At 38.3% G+C, this 19,577-nt stretch overlaps 1 protein-coding gene across 3 annotated transcripts in view; it reads right to left on the minus strand.

Annotated features, from left to right (window-relative positions):
- Positions 1 to 3,214: 3,214 nt before the first annotated feature.
- The window catches only part of cep85l (centrosomal protein 85L), a 96,258-nt gene continuing 79,895 nt past the window's right edge, over positions 3,215 to 19,577 (minus strand). For 2 of the 3 annotated variants that reach the window (XM_079831990.1, XM_079831988.1), the window contains exons 8-13: positions 15,545 to 15,699; positions 15,161 to 15,278; positions 12,015 to 12,065; positions 11,716 to 11,823; positions 8,759 to 8,939; positions 3,215 to 5,125 (exon numbers count right to left, since the gene is read on the minus strand). In XM_079831990.1, coding sequence (XP_079688116.1) covers positions 4,962 to 5,125; positions 8,759 to 8,939; positions 11,716 to 11,823; positions 12,015 to 12,065; positions 15,161 to 15,278; positions 15,545 to 15,699 — 777 coding nt within the window. In that variant the 3' untranslated portion in view covers positions 3,215 to 4,961. The remainder of the gene's footprint in view (positions 5,126 to 8,758; positions 8,940 to 11,715; positions 11,824 to 12,014; positions 12,066 to 15,160; positions 15,279 to 15,544; positions 15,700 to 19,577) is intronic. The other variant, XM_079831989.1, reaches the window with a different exon arrangement.

A 19,577-nucleotide genomic window follows, 5' to 3' on the forward strand; every position in this document is an offset into this window, starting at 1 on the left:
GAAGTCAGATATTTTGGTTTGAACGTGAATATTTGTATAATTCCTCTTAGCATGCTTGAAATTGCTTGAAACTCAACACACACATCAGAGATGTCAGTCAGTGGAAATGGGCAAAGCTTCAGAAATGCGTGTGTTGGAGGGGTGTTTATTACAACATAATCATGGTTTATGAAGACATTTCATGTGTCCCCGTAAATAAAAATAGCTTTAACAGCATACTAAACAATTTTTTAATAAAAATGTAAAAATGCAGAATGTTTTCTGTGATGGTAGGTTTAGGGGTAGTGTGTGTGTGTGTGTGTGTGTGTGTGTGTGTGTGTGTGTGTGTGTGTGTGTGTGTGTGTGTGTGTGTGTGTGTGTGTGTGTGTGTGTGTGTGTGTGTGTGTGTGTGTGTGTGTGTGTGTGTGTGTGTGTGTGTGTGTGTGTGTGTGTGTGTGTGTGTGTGTGTGTGTGTGTGTGTGTGTGTGTGTGTGTGTGTGTGTGTGTGTGTGTGTGTGTGTGTGTGTGTGTGTGTGCGATATGTAGGCTTAGGGGTAGTGTAGGGGGATAGAATGTACAGTTTGTACAGTATACAAACCATTAAGTCTATGGAATGCCATCTGCCTGTCTTTCCCCTTCCCCCTCTCTATCTGTGTGTGTGTGTGTGTGGGGGGTCTCTCTCTCACCCTGTGAGTTTGTGTGTGTGCCTTTCTCTCAGTCCTTCCCCTCCCCCTCACTCTCACTCTATCATTGTGTGTGTGTGTGTGCCTTTCTCTTTTGATCATAATTTAACCCTTTCATATAGGCTATCACAAATAACTATCACTTGAAATAAAAACGTCATGTGATGTGTTTGCCAAGATCACGTATGATGCACATGTCTTTAAATTAATTATTTACTGATATAATATAAATGTATTAAAACATAAATTTCACATGATTTTATAAAAGTGGCTATTTATAATAAACTTCCATAAAATGTAGACACGCATCTTACTCTTACCTGACACTGATATTAAAATCATCTTTGCAGTTTCTGTGATTTGGCTCCATTTATACATTTTTTATTAAAAAAATTTTATTGGACCACCCATATTGAAATTAAAGCATGTTTTATGGTGCATAAGATTGGTGCACAAATGGTAGCTAAGGTAGCTCAAAAACACATGAAGAGAAGTGTTAGAATAAAACAACATCAGCATTCGAATGGTATTCTGAACTCATTCCAATTTGACCTTTGACATAATCTGACAAGAAATTCATATAAATTTAATTGATCTCATAGATGTGGCTGTTGTGGTTTGTGGTCATAGCAGCACCAACTGCTGCAGTTAATGTGGTGAATTCAGATGACTTTGACATAGTCCTTTTATGTTTTCCCATTTTAAATGCCTATTGCCTGCCGTGCACAGTTAAACTGATGCCACCGGGGTGGCGGTGCCACCGGCTTGGGCCCGTCATCGCTGCTCGCAGCTTTATTGGTTTTGTTATTAGAATTAAAGTGGTATGAGCCTCCAGTCATTTAAAAACATACAAAATAACAGTGAAAATAGTGTGATTTTGAGGTTACGGAAACAAGTGACCATGGTGACCACAATACTAACACGAACTTACTAAAACATGGATCATGATGCATAGAATAAACATCATACCTGCACGCAAATCCACCCCAGCTAACAGAACTTTTCAGTTATGTTAATTTGGTGCTTTCACTTCATGACTTACGAATTGAAAAACCGTAGCATGCCCGTCATTTATTTTGCTTTTATATAGTTGCGATGACCAGAGCACTCCTCCACCTTTGCGCATGTATTGGAAGAGTGCGCTACAAGAGCACACAGTATAATGTCTGATAGGACAAGAAAGTTTGCATTTCTAAGGTGACTTTTTTTTTTTTTAACAACTTGCGTAAATAACAGAATAGTGAATAATGACCACATTTTATCTGATCGAACATGTTTTTCTCAGGTGTGCTTTACTTAAAGGAGTGTTCACTTTTAAAATGAAAATTAACCCATGATTTACTCACCCTTAAAGGGTTAGTTCACCCAAAAATGAAAATTCTGTCATTAATTACTTACCCTCATGTCGTTCGACACCCGTAAGACCTCCGTTCATCTTCGGAACACAAATGAAGATATTTTAGTTGGAATCTGATGGCTCTGAAAGGCCTCCATTGGCACAATGCACTTTACACTCAAGACCCATAAAAGGTACTAAAGATGTCATTACAAAGTCCATCTCACTACAGTGGTTCTACAATAACGTTATGAAGCGGCGATAATTAGTTTGTGCGCAAAACCTAAATAACGATTTGTATAGTGATGACGATTTCAAAACACTCCATCATGAAGCTTCGAGGCGTGTTCAATCATGATTCGATCACGCGTCAAAATCACGTGACTTTGGCGCTCCAAACCGCTGAATCGACTCACTGATTCATAACGCTTCGACGCTTCATGATGCAGTGTTTTGAAATAGTCATCACTATACAAGTCGTTATTTAGGGTTTTTTTGCGTACAAAAACTATTCTCGTTGCTTCATAAAGTTATTGTAGAACCACTGAAGTGAGAAGGACTTTGTAACGACGTCTTTAGTACCTTTTCTGGATCTTGAGTGTAAAGTGCATTGTGCCAATGGAGGCCTTTCTGAGCCATCAGATTCCAACTAAAATAACTTAATTTGTGTTCCGAAGATGAACGGAGGTGTTACGGGTGTTGAACAACATGAGGGTAAGTCATTAATGACAATTTTCATTTTTGGGTGAACTAACCCTTTAAGCCATTCTGTGTGTATAAGACTGACTTTCAGACGACCACAATCTGAGTTATTAAATGTCCTGCAGTGTCCAAGCGTTATAATGGCAGTGATGGGGGTCCATTTGAGTTTGAAGCTTAAAAAAGCACATCCATTCATAAAGGTACTTGTGCTTTTTTTTTTTCATTGAATACAGAAGGTGGTCTGGTAAAGCTAGATATTTTAGTTTATAAAGCTTTACATATGGATATTTTTCTTACAAAACTCCATTGGTTCACTTCAGAAGGCCTTTATTACCCCCCTCCCCAAAGCCATGTGGAGTGTTTATGGATGGATACTTTTTTTTTGAGCTTCAAACTCAATGACCCCATCACTGCCATTATAAAGCTTGGAAGTGTAAGGGTGACTACACACTCCGCATGAGCAACCCACCAGAGAAACACTAAACTATATAAACTTATTGTTAGCAAAAACCAACCAATGTAGAAAAATACTTTATTTAACATTTGTACAAATGAAAAGCATTTTACAAAATGGAAAAATAGTTAATACTTTTGAGGAAAAAATTGTACATAAATAGACCTTTGGCTTTTGTAAAATCTAGCTGGAAAATTAAAAGCTTAAGATTTAAAAGACTGATGTGAAATTCAAACATACTGTTGAGCCAACCAGTGGCTTTCAGTGCACAGCGAGTCGGTCATGTCAATCAATGCACATTGCTTTTGAATTCTCATATATATATATATGTACAATTCAGCATGCTATCAGATATCACACTGTCCTGTAATGCACAATGAAGAGCACCACATACATTCTCCATCAGGTTATTAGCAGCTCGCTCTGCCTGAGAATAATTATGCATTGCTTGTGAATATGGCTTACCTCGCCTGCACCTTCATGAAATGAAGTTCTCAGAGAAAACACTCTCTGCCAATTATGGAAAATAACCTTCGATTACTGTCACTCCGCTGCATAGATTCGTAAAGGCACAGAATATTAAATATCTGCAGAAATGTGTAATAAATGCTGGTTAACGTGAGGTTGCATAGCACAGTATACTTGTCATATTTAGCTAATAAATTCCTTTTAAAAAGAAAACTAATTCTAACACTATGCACATGCACAAGATATTATAAGCACATTATGACAAAACCTCCATTTGAAATTCTAAACATGCTTAATATACTTTTAAATACAATGAGATTGTTCACAACACGAGCAGTATATAGACATTTGTACTGTAAATATTTAAAACATTCGTCACCTTGGTGCAAATATACGTGCAGAGGTTGACATGACCGCGTCGATGGACTTTACATTATCAACTATATAAAATAAAATCAGCTTGGGGTCAAAATTAACTTCCACTTAAAGAGTCAAATCCCTTCTGAAACGATCCAGAACCACAACGAATAAAAGCAAACTCTAAAAATACCTGAGTGAACAAGTTTTTGCATCGACTTCATCCATATTCCTAATTGTAGCAAGGACTATATGCGTCATAAGCGTGTTCAGGAAGTCACAGGAAGTGTATCATCTGCAGAACATTCCGTTTCCTGTCTAACTTTGTAACTCGACATGTGCGACTTGTTCGGAACGGGTGCCGCAGCGTTAAAAAAGCAGCTCGTATTTTATTCGAATTAAAAATAGTTAAACGGTGTCCTGAATAGATTAACCTGGATTCCTTTGCGGTCTTTTATTTTTAAATGAAACGTTTACGCTAGCTTTTATGGAAGCGCAAATGTACTTGCTGCAATTCCTGTCGGTTTTCCGACACAGAGGATCCTGAACGTCGACCTGCGACCTGTAGCTGTCGGGGGGGGGGAGGATGGACCAGCTTCTTTGGGTAAAAATGACCGTGACTTCATGAAGTTTGGAGGTACAGAAACAGGAACACAAGGCACTTTAGGACACCAGTTGCTCTACTTTCCCTCAGAGACGACGGACGGGGCCAGCAAGGCCTCCAACAGTCTCAATAAATATATTCAAAACACACAACATTCATTCAAACTCCTTGAAGATTCGATGTCCTCGAGAAAAACAAAAACAACAAACTTCTTGTAAAGACGTCCTTGTAAACTGGATTCACAGCTTGGTCCAACCGTTAGTAGTCAGAAAGACCTTGTTTGTTTCTATCAGGTTGACTTTATTCTCCCTTTACAAGCACTGGGAACGCCGTCTGTCCCGACATGGTGGAAATGGAAGCCTCTGGAGGGGTCGGGGGTCATTGCGTCACACAGTTCTCACCCATGTCCTGTGCGTAACGGTCCGAGATGACCGTCCGCAGCTCGTCAATGTCTTTCCTCAGCTGGCACACCTCCACCAGCTTGGCCCGCAAACCGTCCTCCATCAGCGGCTTCTCGCTCTCGTCCGCCGAGCAGCCCATAGCTGGAAAAAAAGGCAATCGGATGAGTAGCTGTGTTGACATGGACCCCAATAATCCGATTTTGATCGGACTAGTAGCACAATCGGAATGAATGTCAATGGCCAGATCTGATTAAAATTGAAATGTTCGAGAGGACATGTAAACACTTGATCGGATTGAAAATCAAAACTGGAGAGTACTGCGCATGTACAATGACGTAGAAATAGCGTAATGACGTGCGGAACGAGCCGTTCTTCCTGTTGAATAAAGTGTCAAAAATGAGTGTCCTGTCATTCTAAAATTCTTTTTCCACACAACATCCCACCAGTCTTTGTTTTGGACTCTCATCCATAGTTGACTGGTTTTGGGCACGGGATGGGCGTTTTTACTGCTTGATCAATAAGTAGCAAGGCTCAGCGCTTCATGTGCTGGTCGTTTCCTAATTAGGACCCGAAATAGATACATATTAAGTATGCTTTTTAAAACAAAGAAAAGGGGGATGGTTAGTATGCAACTACAGCAGGAAACGCGCATATTCGTATGTGTGTGTATGTCAAACGATTACATCGGATCAGAAGTTTGAGACGTAAGCGCACACATCAACCCGATCACTGCGTATACACTACGCTCGCATTCATCAGAATAAATTCATTCAGATTGAAGCAAAAAGTGTCCATGTAAACATTTCTATTTCTTTGAATGTTCAGTTACTAGCATAGCACTAACAGTTAAGAAAAAAAGCGCTTTGATTAGCAAGAGCAAGATATTGTGATGCCTTACAGTTCCGTTATAAAAGATTACCAGAGTCTGTAAAATTTCTTCATGTTTTTGAAAGAAGTCTCACGCTCACCAAGGCTGCATTTATTTGATGAAAAATACAGTAAAAACTATAATCTGTTTTAAAGGTGTCATGAACTGGCTTTTTTTTAATAATATATAATAAGCTATTTTCTACCCTGGTTTTGAAGCTCTCTCCTGCACGCTTTTTATGGGCATGCCGCACTGAAGACTTGGAAGTAAACGCCCATTGCTAGGATTGGATAAGATTTGCATACTTGCGATCGACTGGAAAGCAGTCCGTGATCGACTGGTTGAGCACCCTTGCCTTAAAGGAATAGGTCACCCTAAAATGAAAATTGTGTCATCATTTCCTCTCCCTCATGTTGTTCCAAACCTGAACGAGTTTCTTTCTTCTGCTGAACACAAAGGAAGATATGTGGAAGAATGTTGGTAACCAAACAGTTGATGGACCCCATTGACTTCCCTACTATGAAACTCATACAGGTTTGGAACAAGTTGAGGGAGAAGAAATGACAGAATTTTCATTTTAGGGTGAGCTATTCCTTTAACATCTCATTTAAAGTCGAATAGGCTTACACTGATTACTAATAACGCGTATAAATACTAGGGATGTTCTGTCTCCGCAGCGCACAAGCCTCCTGCGCTCTCCGTTGTGTTGTTCTTTGAAACGACAGAGGACGACTCGGGATAATTTTTCTATAAACCATCAGGAAACAGCGGCGAGAAGAACATTCACGACAATGTTTACTTTAGTAAACTTGACCAAAACCACACTAGGAAAAGCCTTAAACAAGCCTTTCCCGGGAATACAGAGATAACGCCTCGCTAGAGTGGCCAGCCTCGGGAAGCGCCTTTCATTTGCTTTCCACCAGTCAGAGCTTGTACTACTGCTGTATTTTTCTGTTGAAATGGTCCCACACAGTAAGCTTTTCCATTGCTTCATTTTGCGAGATGATCTGGTTTGTGGTTGCACATGTCGATGCGCTCCGTGAGTGAACAAATAACGCTATACAGCAAATTTCTTAACCATGCATCAAAAAACAAACAAACAAAAAAGCGTTAAAAACATTTAAACCGTTTAACTGGTAGTATTAATCGGTCAAAGTTCTTACTTTCGGTTAACGGTTAAATGGTCAATAGCATCCCTACACTGCTGTGGACGTTGTTTACTTCATTAATGTGTTTACTGTGATAATGGACTGAGGATGGCAGTAAGATTCGGTTTCGGATTCGGCCGAATATTAACCAGTGGATTCGGTTTTTGGCCAAACCCCAAAAATCTGGATTCAGGGCATCCCTAATAAATACAAAATATTAAAGGGGTACTTCAACGCTGGAAAGATGAATGTGTATTTAAATTTGGTCATTTATGTAGAAAATGTGAAATTATTTTAGAAGTTGGTGCCTTCTAGACTGAGAAAAGGCAGAAAATTTATTTTTGGCTCATATGGATGAAAGACAACAACTCCCAAAATGCACTTGCTTTGCTGCCCTACGAGGCCACTCCCAAGCCACGCCTACCGGTTACATCACTTGCCCACCACGGCACCACCCCACCATCATGTTCATTTTTATAGTAATACAATAATTTAGTTCAGTTAGAGAACAGACAATACAATTAAAAACTGAACGTGTCTGCTCAACACAGCACGAGCCGAACGAGAGTCGCAGCACAAACACAGCAGGAGTCAGATTTCATTCATCACGAGAGTTGATAGCTGACAGACCAGATGATCGCGGAAGATTTGGTTTCACAGCGAAATGCGGCTATTTAAGTGAGTTTGTCATTGTACCGTTTTGTTGTTGTGTTTTCATGAAGCCACAATTCAAGCAACTCGCCCCCGAATTGGCGCTAATTCAAAGCATTCATTCATATCCGCGTTGTTCATTCATTCACGGTGCGTGTCCAGTCTGGTCAGTTTTCAGTTCATGCCTATGGAAGTTTAACTTTCATAGGAATTCATTGAAAACACTCGCTTTGCTCCGCACCGCTCCGTTATCAATGCCTGAGCGGCCGTGCTCATTTTACATTCTGTGAGTGAGATCCCACCCCAAAACATGCAGAACTAACTCCTACTACTGGCTGTAGTCTCTAGCCTATGGCCAAAAAAGCCTCAGATGATGCAAAATTACGATATTTGCCTCATCGAAGGCTTTTTTCCAGACATAAAATACATTACACTCTCGTCTCAGGGGGGTATGAGGGGGGGGAGCACGATCATTCGAATATACTACCAGTTTCTACTGACACAAAGCTTAAAGGGTTAGTTCACCCAAAAATGAAAATTCTGTCATAGTGATGACGATTTCAAAACAAAGCATCATGAAGCTTCGAAGCATTATGAATCAGTGAGCCGAATGATGATTCGGATCGCGTGTCAAACTGCCAAACTGCTGAAATTTGGCGATTCAAACCGCTGCATCGACTCACTGATTCATAACGCTTCGAAGCTTCATGATGCTTTGTTTTGAAATCGTCATCACTATGTAAGTCGTTATTTAGGGGTTTTTTGCGCACAAAAACTATTCTCGCCGATTCATAAAGTTATTTTAGAACCACTGTAGTGAGATGGACTTTGTAACGACGTCTTTAGTACCTTTTAAGGGTCTTGAGAGTATAGAGTGCCATTGAGCCAATGGAGGACTTTCAGAGGCATCAGATTTCAACTAAAATATCTTAATTTCTGTTCCGAAGATGAACGGAGGTCTGACGGGTGTCGAACGACATGAGGGTAAGTAATTAATGACAGAATTTTCATTTTTGGGTGAACTAACCCTTTAAAGCTAATCGCTGAAGTAACCCTGAAGAGTACTGCAAAACTGAGAATGTGTTTGAGAGTTTTATATGTATTTACATTTGATGCCGAGCAGCAGGGCCAGGTTAGGCTCTTTGCCTTGAGCTCTCTGTGTAAGGACACTGCACAGGCCCTTAAGATCAAGCAGACACAGGGACATCTCCTTCAGCAGGGGCCCGGCCTCCTTCAGACACGAGCCGGGGGCCACACTCAACGTCTCCTCGTCTGCCCGCCTCTGATTCTGTGGAGATAAAAATACAAAGGCTTTACACACTCTTCCCTGTGTCACACAGCAGGGGTAATCAGGACACATCCTTTAAAGGAGTTTCATTTTAAATTATGGAAGTACAATGAAGCCCTGGCTCGTCACATTCGCCACTGGAGATTTGAGTATCGCTATTTCCACCTTCAAATGCTATTACGGACACAAAGAATGTGTCTGTGAAGTGTTATTTCAGCATTTTATGCTCGTCTGCCGTAGTGTGAGAAGAACTTTCAGAGTTTGGACTGTAACGCTGATGACTAAGCTTAGCAATTGTGCGGATCCTGATACAGATTACCCACGGAACACCTTCTTATTTCTCAGAGAACGAAATCAGAAGAAACAGTTTGTGAAAACTAGCCAAACCATCGAACAGTGAGAGGAGGAATTACTGGCACTTACACAGCAGGACAAAAGCAAGAGTGGAGGAGGAATTATCCCATGAACTATTGAGGACAATGGGTTATCAGTGTTTTTTTAGTTCCATTGAGATACTAATATAGTTTTTATTCATATTTTGAGTTTTTAGTAATTAGGGGCCAAGCACCGAATGGTGCGATGGCACCTATTGTATTCCTTAGTTTTCTTCCTCCATGGGAGTCTATGGCAGCCCATAGAACCGTGTGGTAAAAAGTTGAAATTTGGCACACTGATAGAGGACAGTCCAAACATTCACCACAGCAAATTTTGAGTCTCTAACTAAATCCCTCAGGTGCCACCAACAGTCCAAAGTTTCACTTAGATTTTTGTGAATTACTTTTGCACCATAAGGGCCAGAAACAAAATTGCGCCATGAAAAATTTCCTAGACTTTTTCGAACTCCTCCTAGACGGTTTGTCCGATTTTCAGACCATGCTGGCAAAAAGTTACTATATAAGCTTTTTGATAAACCCAACCGTTCTCAAATAACAAATTTGACGAAGAGCACGGCAAATCGGGAATGAGGCTATATCTCTGCATCGCTTTAGCGTATTCAGACCAAACTTGGTACATCATCCCAAGCATGACCTGAGGGTTTATGCAGCGTTTCAGCACAGCGCTACCTATTGGTCAGATGATATGAACAACTGACTTTTTGTTTACGACTTCTGAATGGTTTGCCCGAAATTCATAAAACTGGTTTCTTTTGATTCAAGTCGAATGATACCCAAATGTCCTATTTTGACTATTGTGGGTGTTGGCCATTTTGTATTTTGTCCTGTATAAATGCTGTATTTTAAGAATGCATGAGCATATAATTACGAAACTCGGTATGTGTCATCAGGACTATCCCCTGAAGGCATTTCAAAAAGTTGAGACAGCGCCACCTTGTGGTCTAAAGTTATAATGAAATTAGCAAAAATGCTAATAACTTTGGTAAATTTTGCACATTTTAATGAAACTGTTCTTGATAGATTCTTTGGGTTGCCATTTTTCTGAAACTCCCAGCCATGCTTTTGTCACATTGTTTCTTTTTTGTGCTTGGTCCTGATAATTGCTGCTGGCAGATATATTTTTAGTTTGTTTTTGTTATTTAAGTTTTGAAAAAAAGTCTATATATTTTTTAAATTTTTATTCCAGTTTGACTTTTTTTTAGTACATCAAGTTAAAATAAATAAAAATGGGAAACTAGCTGAAAGTTATATATATATATATATATATATATATATTATTTTTTTTTTTTTGTTTTGTTAAAGTTTATTGCATTTCAACAAGTATATTTTTTTATAGTTTGTTTCAGTTATTATAATAACCCTGATTAGGACAATTCAAAAAAGAAAAGAATATATGGATTTCATAGAGGAAAATAATACTAGGCAGCATCAACCAGCTTTGCAAGTAATTTCACATAGCTAGAATATTGTTAATCGATGTTTAGTAGATGTTTGCAACTAATTATAGTGCCAGAGCTTGTAAAATTTCCAGAAAATGAATAAGCAAAAACTGGAAACATAGTAAAGGCCTATTAATGAGAGTCACAACAAAACTGCCCAAAAATCTAGTAGAAAAAAATAAATAACATAAAACAAGCTACATCTGAAATCACACACTGAGTGTGAGTACTTACTCTACTGTTCAAAAGTTTGGAGCCAGAAAGATTTTTTTAAATAAAGATTTTTTTCAAAAAACTTTTATTCATCAATGCATCAAATTGATCAAAAGTGGCAGTAAAGAAATGTATTATGTTCAAAATTATTTCAAATTTCTTACGTAGCAGTTGCTTGGAAAGGACGCACTTTTCGTTAAACTTTCCAGAATCTGTGATTTAAAAATGATAGTTATTCTCTTAAATTACTGTCCACTGATCTGCAGTCTAAGAATATGTGCAGTCATCCTCTACATGGGATCTGTTATACTTGGTAATTTCTTGTTGGTCTCGCACGAGAAACCAAGTAAGAGCACCCTGGGTAATAATCTGGTGTGTCCCTGTCGCAGCTCTGTATGATGTACGGTCTCTGTGCTCGCTCAAACATTGTCTCTGTGAAAGTCTGTGTGGATCACGCATGACTGCGGCTCTGTGAAACTTCCTGCTCTCCCTCACCTTGAAACGGCGCGGTGAAAAATGACGTCCTGAATTCTAATAGCGCTCTGAGGGCCAGTTGGGTTATTCATGACTCGGCTGCCATGAAAAAGCAGGGCGGAGAATTTAATGACACAAAAATGAGCCTTCAATCAAGCTTCTAACTTCCGCCACAGGGCTCATCTGTATCGTTTAGGATGAAAAAGTCTTAGCGGCACTTTAGAGTCCCTTCCTGGGTGGTCTGGAGTGTCGTACCTGCTGAAGAGTTGTGGAGAGCGTTTCAAGTTCCTCCTCGCGTTCCAAGAGCTGTTTGCGGAGTTCCTGCGTGATCCCCCTCTCGCTTTGCAACTTCTTTTCCAGGGCCTGAAAAGAGGACGAAAGACAGCGGTTATGATGTGCATCCTAAACAAGCCTGCTTTGATTACACTATTCAACATATGAATCAACATGCAAGACAGTGTCCCATCATCCTTCCAAGAATAAGAGCGAAGGATGATAACAGAGCAAACCAAGATTATTAAAGCTCCCTCAAAAGGTAGGAAATGATATCTTACCGACATCTCCAGAGTGAGTTTGTCAATTCGCTCCTTCTGATTGTCGCTCAGCTGAAACAAAAGCAAGAAATGCCAAATTACACAACTGTGAAATGTGTGAGATTTAAATGCACAGGGAAGGAAAAGCAGCCAACGAGTTTCCAACATACCGGTGGAGGCCTTAACCCCTAGGAGTCTGAGCTGTTTCGGGGCCCTTTAGAAGTTTGGACATGCTCTGACATTTGTGCATTTTTCAGTTGCTTATAAACATATTAATGGCAAAAGTGTAATTACACTGTATTCAGCACAAACTGGGCTACCATAATATGTGAGCAACATGTATGTACATGCTTGTATTTTTGAGAGAATAATGTTTATGCATAATTAAAAAAATATATATATATATATATATTTTTTTTAAATTAAGGCTTCAAAACACACAATAGATATGTTCACACGCCCTTTGATTATTGGGTGTTTTTGTTTAGAGTTTTTGCTTTAAACTGATGTGAGAATCATTGAGCCTACTCACTCACATAAAACAATATATTAATTTACATTTTGTAAAACACTTTTTCTTTACTCAGGCCTTATGCGAGTAGGCGTGAAGGAACCATGAATAATAATGTGATCACTCCTGAGAAACAAAGACCTGCACAATCATGAACTGCATAATAAATTAGGTAACAGTAAAAAAAAAAAAAAAAAAAGTTTTCTGGGAGGAAAATCTAAATGTTTTTTACTTAAAGTTTTTACTTAAAGCAAGCTAAATTATCTGCCAAAAAAGAAACAAGATTTCAATCAGAAATGTTTTTGAAAGAAGAGCTAAAAAAAACAGTAATATTGTGACAATTGGTAATGATGAATGTTATAGGTAAAATATTTGGGATTATGCAATGCAACTATGATTTCAAATAGTATCTGGTGATTTTAGGTTGATTGGGACACTTTTTCCCAGTCATTTCAATAACAAATATTTTCTGAATCATTTGTAAACGATCAAATACACAAAATACTCAAATATCATTTCGAGCTTCAGTCAGAAACACGTGAAATGTATGAGCCAGCGCTAAGGCTATTGTCTGCTATATTGGTATCAAATATACTAATATTTGTATTATACCAGTCTGTTATATTATATCAAATATATTAAAAACATTGATTAAAATTAAGCGAAATTCAATTTAAAGAAAGCAATTAACTTTCTAAAAAACAAACAAAAAAACAACAACATAGGGTATAATATTTAAACATCAATATAAAGCAAAATTCGTTTTAAAAACATTGATTAAAATTAAGATACAATTTATAAAAAACGAAATTCACTGTAAAAAAGGCATTTAATACTCAAATATAATTTCCATCTTCAGTTCATTTATGAGACGCGTGCGCTAAGGCTATTGTCGGTTATATTGACTTCTTATAAAATAAGAAGCAACTATATTAAATACATTGATTACAATTAAGATACAATTTATACAAAACGAAAACAGGCCAAATAAATCTTTTCTAAACAGTCTTGCGTCATGTTGCATCAGGATTTATATTTAAACAGTCTTTTTGCGTTTCATATTCACAGATGCTAACTGAGCCTTTAAAACTTAGCCTACCTTACAATGAGCTCTGAATCAGCTCTCCGTGAGGAGAATTATTCCAGGATTATTACTCAAAGCGATGTATCTGAACCATAGCTTCACTAGTTGTGTTTGCATGAGCTGATGTGTGTGTGGGCGTCGACGCATGGATTGCCTGTATTTGAATCTGAATGTGCGCGGTCCGTGGGTGTAGCTGCATTAGCGGGTAATGAGGCAGTAATGAGTTGACTGATATCTCCCACTTTTCACACAGATTACATAAACACAGAATATTTGTTTTCCTTTTGATTTACATGATTTAAAACCTGACATTTCAACGTTTCTTTAGACATATGTCTCATGTTTGTGTGTCAAGTTCTCACTAAGCTACAGGTCATTTTCTGAAGAGAATCAGATTCGACATCATTGAGAGAGAGGCTGAAGATCGCGAATCATGTTTGTTTCCCTTATTTTGCAAAAAGCACAACAATTTGTTTTTATTGTGAAAAAAAATAGAAATAGTGAAAAAAAATAGAAACTTAACAGATTATAATGATGTATAACACTTGCCTGAATGATAAAAAAACGAGTTAGTTATTTGAGTTTCTTTGGCACTGATAAGAAAAAAAGGAAGCCAATCACGCCGGCGCGACGGCCGACTCGAGAGGGTTAAATATAAATATAATATAAAATTTTGTTTTTATTTATTCAACAATTTTTGGTCACTTCCATGGCTTGTCTTTACTTTTTTGCTCACCAGCCACTGTGGCTAATGGTTTTCCAAGTTACTAGCCACTGAGCATTTTCACTGACCATAATTTTGATATCGATATCATGGGGAGAAATTGCCATAAAGATATTTTTAATATTATCTCATAACTTGGCAGCCTGTTATTTAAGACCTGACACACGGATCCATTATTCTGTTACATGTTTTTTTCCTCAACTGTTTGCGTTCACTTAAAATATAACTAACTGTGTTTATGCGAATACTCGCCAAGACCGACATTTTGACATTATTTTGTGTGTTTTTGACTGTTTAAGTGCAATAAGCAGCGGAAAATAACTAGAGGCGGCTTTATGCGCACGCACTTTGGAAGTTAGAAGCTTGATTGAAGGCTCATACTCTAATTGAAAAATGTGTATATTATATATTAAATTTAACTCGCCAAAGTGGCTAGTAGGGGTGATTGCGTTACATGCCACTGCTGAAATACACCCGCATTTGGCTGGCTGGTTGGTGGGTGTTAATGTCAAGTCCTGGTTCCTGCTATTGGTTTGGTTATTTCATAGTATTGATAACTTGAAATAGGTTGTATGACTAGTATGTTTGAACAATTGAATGTAATCTAGACAGCATTTTTGGCCATCATATGTGGGAATGCACATATGATGCAAAGTGGTGTCTAGGTAGGCAGCTCACTAGGTTTTAAATAATAAGAGTCTCTTTATACCTACATGTTCTGTCTTTGGAGAAAATTTCAATACATCAGTGACTCAGAGATAGATTTATAAGACTGAGAAACAACAAAGCGACAAATGATGTATACTGTAGTAGTAAGTATCATTAGGTATATCATGGGAGATCAGTACCAGGCTGTTCTGACTCTGTTGTTCTAGTAGACGAGTGTTTTCCTTCTCCAGCTGCTTCAGGTCCAGCATTGGCAGTCGTATTCCATCCTCCAAACACTTCTCCACCTTCTCTTGTAGGCTACAAACAGATGTTTTACAGTACTCTATCATTCAGTGAGTAAATACGGCAGAGAGAAATCTCGACAGCTCCTTATTATATACATCCACGCTTGCAGTGGCCTTTTCTGTGTTTTATAAAGAGTACACAGCACTTTGATCTTCAGCTCACTTAACAAGGACTGAGCACTCTATATATAAAAAGAGGCTTTCAGAAAAAAACCCAATCAAAAGCAATGCTTCTGGCTGCAAGGTCATCTCAATAGAGCGAGCGTGTAAGTGCAGTACCTTTGAACAGCAGCCACAAGCTCTTTCTCCCGCTTGGATTGGGTCTCGATGAGGGCGTCTTTCTCCTGCAGCAGGGCTCGGTTCTCCTCAAGGGTTTTCTCCAGCTGGGCTACGGTGTCCTCCAACGCCTGCTGCTTCCCCTGCACTTCCTGCAACTGAGACACGGGCGGAGATGAATACAGTAATGCTACTACACAACAACGCTTGAATAAACGTTGTTTTGTAATGTTTATTCTGCACATAGTTTGTGCAATTTTATTTTGGTTTTTCATTATTTTTGTCTTGCTTTTTAGTAAACTGATGTTTAAATATGTAACATACATTTTTAAGACAATAAGACTTGTTTTCAGAAACAAATGCATTATTAGAATATTAGTAATTTAATATTTATGAATAATTTTTTTATTTATGCATTTTTCTTACCCAACTGACAAGTTACGGAGCCCCTAAAGGGACGTGGTGGTGGAAAAAAATTAGGATGGGAGGATATTTTTTTTCCAAATCGTTTGCGTTCCCTCGCAAAGATATTTGCGTTCCCCCGAGAAACTTTGCGTTCCCACGCAAAAGTTTTGCGTTCCCTCGCAAAGATAATTGCGTTCCCTCGCAAAAGTTTTGCGTTCCCTCGCAAAGATATTTGCGTTCCCACGCAAAACTTTGCGTTCCCTCGCAAAGATATTTGCGTTCCCTCGCAAAGATAGATGTCCCACGGGCCGTTTCAAACAGCTCAGTAGGCTACGTTTACAATATTGTATCCATTAAATGAGCGGTTAGAGTTATTTTGAACTTGGACTTAGGCTATAGCCAAGGCGAGTGCTCAATGAGTTCGGTGAGCTAAACGTTGTTAAAACACAATGTCTCTTTAACGTAGACAACAAGCTGCAACCTATTTTTCCTCAAAACGAGCCTTATAATATAAATTAATTGGGTCTATATGAGCAGGCGGCTGAGAGACAAGTTTAAGGGACTGTCTGCAAAGTGCAAAACCCGAAAAGCGTATAGCCTACTACAAGTCATAACTTCAATGTTACACACTGTGTCTCCAAATTCAGTTTACACATCAATGGTCACTTAGTTTGATAAAAACACTTAGTTTGATAAAATTTGCTTTTGCATAATTGTTAGGATTATTTTATTAGGAAAAATGTTCAGCAAACTTCACTGAAATGCACTGTACTGTAGCCTACTGTCACCAAATTCAGTTCACACATCACGCTCTCCTGCTGGTTATACAACGCTTAGTTTGGCAATAGCACATAAAAATAATAAAAGTAATAGCACATAGCCATAGGCCTATTCTTTACACAAATGATGTTGGTACCCAGCTAAAATACAGTAGTTGCAAGTTCCATAGCTTTTGTATGATAATTGCTTACTAATTTTGATGGCATTACACTGTATAGCCTACTGTTTTAGTATATTGTAGTAGGAGAGCATTGATTGTTATTGCCTATTTTTTAGTAACGCCTTTCGGGTTTTGCACTTTGCAGACGGTCCCTTTTTACTTGTCTCTCATATATTAAGGCTCGTTTTGAGGAAAATTATGTTGCAGCTCGTTGTCTACGTTAAAGGTGTCATTTGTGTTTTGAACGTTTTTAGCTCACGAGTTATTGATCCGGGAAGTTAAAATCTGTGTATACCCAACTACTGAACTCCGAATGCACTGACTGTATTATTTATACTTAAGCCCAAGTTCAAAATAACTCTAACCGCTCCATTAATGGATACAATATTGTTAACGTAGCCTACTGAGCTGTTTGAAACTGCCCGTGGGACATCTATCTTTGCGAGGGAACGCAAATATCTTTGCGAGGGAACGCAAAGTTTTGCGTGGGAACGCAAATATCTTTGCGTGGGAACGCAAAGTTTCTCGGGGGAACGCAAATATCTTTGCGAGGGAACGCAAAGTTTCTCGGGGGAACGCAAAAGTTTTGCGAGGGAACGCAAACGATTTGGAAAAAAAAAATCCTCCCATCCTAATTTTTTTCCACCACCACGTCCCTTTAGGGGCTCCGTAGACAAGTAGTTTATCTTGTTTAGTTTTTTAGTATAAACCTTACTAAATTTTAGATTTATGAACTATTTGTCAATAGGGTAATAACAATACAGTTAAATAATAAATAAATGCTAGATTTGATTTGTTCAACCATTTTGGTCACTACCTAATTCTCATACTTCCAATTTCTTAGTTTTGATAACTTCACTCAGTTAAATCTAATCTTGAATTTTAAAAAAATAAATAAAATAAAATACATTAATTCAAGAGTTTTGCCAAGTTTTGTCTTATTTTATTCTGATATTTTTACTGAAAGACTTTTGCAGTCAACTGTATTGCATTTAATCCAATATCACAGAACATGTCTGGCTCAAAGTGACAGCCTCGAACTGCACTAAAGTGCTAAGTAGGTAAGAAAATTACGACCCCAAACATTTGTTGGACTGTCGGATAATATTAATCCTCTTACGGTTGTGCATACAAGTAAACTGCACAAAACAATGATTTAATAACCCACAAGTAAGATTATCCCAAACATAATAAAGAGCGCCTGCTGTAATTTTAGCAGCTGTTTGCGCTGATCTATTAGCAGAACGCCGTGGGGACTGGCACTGCTGTGTTGGTTTAGCATTGAAAGGAGACGTTAATTATGCCCTGATTAACTGAACCGAGATCACTTTTGATTTTTGAGGCTGATAATCAGATTTAAAGTTGGATAAGTTTGTGGCCAACTTGGAAAAATCTGAGGTGTTGGAATTGTAATCAGAATTTTATTTTTTTTAGTAATTAGGGCTGGGTTAAAAATGTAATTGATTCTCATTTTGATGAACCGATATCGATTCTTAAATCCCAAGAATGGATCTTTTAGTCTGCTGTTTTCAGTTGATGAATGAACAAAACTGAACTGATCATCTCTTCCGCTTTACTGCTAGTTACAGCACAAAATAAACATGAATGAACATAAGGTTTATTGAAAGATGACTTACTGAAATCTGTATCATGTCTCATGTAATCACTCAATCAGTGTTTCAACTGCAGAAAGATACCTCAGAAAAGCCATTCAATGTCCAAGAACTCGTTATTCAGCTAGAAAAATGAACTCTAGAGGAGCATTTTGATAAATATATGCACTATACTGCATATCCATTGCATTTTCACTTAACCTGTTCTTCAATATTTAATGCATGTTTGAATAAATCCATCATGTTTATATGACAGCCGGCATTTAAATATTTAGATGAAAAAACCAGTAGAAACATATTTATGTTATTAAAAATGTATTATACATTATAAAAACTAGTAGCCTGTACAAATCAGTTCATTTTAATATTTTATATTATAGTAATGTACCAACTGGGATTTCCTGTATGGTTTTCCAATTTTTCCATGTACTGTACCTGATAAATACCCCAAGTAGACAATATCGAATCAAATCAAAGCTTGTGAATCGGAATCAAATCGTGGAATTTGTGTCAATACCAAGCGGCAACCTCCCCCAGTTTCTCTTGAAGCCAATACGGAAGTGACTTAAACTGCAATTCATCGACTGGCCACTAGGGACAGGCTCCAAAAGGTAGCAGAATCTCATTGAGCCCCATGTTAAAATGCCCAACTTTACAGCAGAAAAAAAAACATGTTTCCAGCCTGGTACAAATTGTGGTTTTGGTCTATATGGCTCATTTTGCCCTTCATGACAACTGTGAGGGGGGATTTTTTTATATCTCGTTCGTTTACGTTATATAAAGCCTTGAAGTTCTGCATAATTAAGGGCGTGGCCACTTTGAGTGACAGGTGGCTTGCCGTTTGTCTGCTGTCTGTTAGTCATCACTTCACCTCAGCTCCACCCACGTCCCGCCTCTTTGCCCATTTTCTGTTATCTGGGAGTGACGCGCTGCCAAGATGGCAACGGCCAACTTTACACTTCAAAACTGCTCTTCAGGAACCTACGGGTGACGTCACGGATACTGCGTCCATATTTTACAGTCTATTGTCAATACCCAGCCGTAGTGGTAATGATTTGTCACTAAGATTTAGAATGTA

This window comes from Gobio gobio (genome assembly GCF_949357685.1).
Source record: "Gobio gobio genome assembly, chromosome: 12".
In the NCBI taxonomy this organism is placed as follows: Eukaryota; Metazoa; Chordata; class Actinopteri; order Cypriniformes; family Gobionidae; genus Gobio; species Gobio gobio.